This window comes from Anarrhichthys ocellatus, unplaced genomic scaffold (genome assembly GCF_004355925.1).
Source record: "Anarrhichthys ocellatus isolate YVR2014 unplaced genomic scaffold, GSC_Weel_1.0 scaffold130, whole genome shotgun sequence".
Classification (NCBI taxonomy): domain Eukaryota; kingdom Metazoa; phylum Chordata; class Actinopteri; order Perciformes; family Anarhichadidae; genus Anarrhichthys; species Anarrhichthys ocellatus.
The window spans coordinates 1-2,265 of NW_022280160.1; the positions used below are offsets into that span (position 1 = coordinate 1).

The 2,265-nt window shown below is 45.3% G+C and overlaps 1 protein-coding gene across 2 annotated transcripts in view; it reads left to right on the top strand.

Annotated features, from left to right (window-relative positions):
- The first annotated feature begins 13 nt into the window (after positions 1–13).
- The window catches only part of tgfbr2l (transforming growth factor beta receptor-like), a 6,382-nt gene continuing 4,130 nt past the window's right edge, over positions 14–2,265 (top strand). For both annotated transcript variants that reach the window (XR_004213862.1, XM_031877243.1), the window contains exons 1-2: positions 14–212; positions 1,801–2,012. Coding sequence is in view for 1 of the 2 variants with exons in the window: in XM_031877243.1 (XP_031733103.1) it covers positions 31–212; positions 1,801–2,012 (394 nt within the window). In the remaining variant the exon portion in view is untranslated. The remainder of the gene's footprint in view (positions 213–1,800; positions 2,013–2,265) is intronic.

Sequence of the window (2,265 nt, forward strand, 5' to 3'; positions counted from 1 at the left end):
CCTGCAGGTCCTCCAGGTGTTCAGGGTCTCATGGTTCTGGTCTCTCTCTGGCCTGCAGGTCCTCCAGGTTTTCAGGGTTTCAGCCACCTGAGGTACAACCTGTGTAAGTGGTGCGAGGCAACCGGTCCGGTGTGCAGAGACAACGTGTGCTTCAGTAACTGCAGCCTGTCGTCCTTCTGCACCGTCACCGAGGAGATCTGCATCGCCGTCTGGTGAGTGACTCGTCACGTTATTATATCTCATTCTAAGATATACTGTTGTTTACTGCTGTTTACTGTTGTTTACTGCTGTTTACTGCTGTTTACTGTTGTTTACTGCTGTTTACTGCTGTGCACCAATCACAGAGCCAGTGTTCAGACGTACTTCTGGCGTTCATGAACTCTTTTGTTTCGTTGTGTTTAATGCTGATTCAAACTTTTTAGTTTCATTTTTACAACTTCACAGTTTAGCTGCATTTAATCTTCCACTACTTCACCTCACTCGGTAGTAAGTATACACTACACTAGGATAAGTATTGATTGTTATGTATTTTATAGTCTTTAGACTAAAATAAGCTCATCAATAAAAAGGTAGAACAATAGTTAGAAACACATTGTAAGTTTAACCAAAACGCTACAAAACTGCTTTGTTTGCTGGTAGGTGGATTTTATCAAGCTAGCTATTTCCCTCTGTTTCCAGCCTTTATGCTAAGCTAAGCTAACCAGCTGCTGGGTGCTTCATATCTCTATGAGTATCACCTGACTACAGCAATGAGTGTATTTCCTAGAATATCAGAGTGTTCCTTTAATGATACTGTGAACAAAAAAAGAGATCAGCTGAGCACAATGTGCAGCACGCTCTCCTTTACTGTTCATGAGTTCATCATCAGCTGATGATTGAGTGTTTCAATCTGTTCTGTTTAATAAAGAGTGAAAAACTAAATGTCCGGAAGCCTTTAGTGTGCCATAAATATGCTGGAATATCAATGAGCCAGCAGAGTCCAGCAGAGTCCAGCAGAGTCCAGCAGAGCTGCTTCAACATGTTGCTGATCAGCATTATGAAACATGCTGAAGTGGTTTCTCTCTACTCCCTGAGAAACACAAACACGCACAACATGCAGGACGTCTCTTTAAATGTGATTTGTGAAGTTGTGTGTGTGAGAGCGAGCATGTCGGCCCGTTCACACTCCGCCTTCACTCTAACACGCTGGAAAGAGTTTCTGCTGATTCGTGCTTTTGTTTGGATAACTTGGCCGGGATCCCGCTCGCTGCACCCCTCTCATTTCCTGTTCCTCCCAGATATAGCTGCAGGAAAAGAGAGATAAGAGAAGAAGAGAACGCTGCTGTATTCAGGTCAAAGAGCTCCTCACATATAGTCATCGATCAGGACTCAGACCTGACGGAACAAGACGTCAGCGTGTTCATAAAGTGCACATGAACACAACAAATAGGTGGATGAAGCGGATGTCGTGGTCGTTGCTGGTTAGATGTAGAATTACTTCATCAAACGATGAAGATTGATTTAGTCACTTGAAAAACACAGATGGTGTTAATATAACTATGTATGGAATCTGTGCAACATTTTGTATTATTTCGATCTAAAGTCTGTCTAAATATGATGTGTTTTGTGGTGCTCCTCTGTATTTGACTTCTTCTTGTCTTTGAGAAGAGAGAATACACACAGTTCACTCATTCTGCTTACACATCAGTTCTTCTTTCCGCTGCACTGCTCTCAACCCAAAACAATTATTTACATCAATGCATATTAGACACAGCTAGGTTTTGAGGAAACACACTGATGCATGTTCCTGGTCTCCCTCAGGAGGAAGAACAACGACAGCATGACGGTGCACACCATGTGTCATAACCCCACCCTGCCTCTAGAGGGCGTGGACCCCGGCCTGCTGCTGAACTTCACCTCCACACAGTGTCACATGGTCCCACAGCCGGCGGACGACGGAGACATGATGGTCTGTGGATGTGACGGAGAGCAAGAGTGTAACGACAAACTCATCTTCGACAAGGGAGCCAACGGTGAACACAAGGAGGGATGAGGGAGGGAGGGAGGGAGGGATAAAAGGATGAAGGGATGGATGGATGGAGGGATGGATGGAGGGATGGAGGGATGGATGGATGGAGGGAGGGATGGATGGAGGGATGGATGGAGGGATAGATGGATGGTGGATGGATGAGGGAGGGTGGGAAGGAGGGATGGTTGATGGATGGATGGATAAAAGGATGAAGGGATGGATGGATGGATGGAGGGATAGATGGATGGATGGAGGGA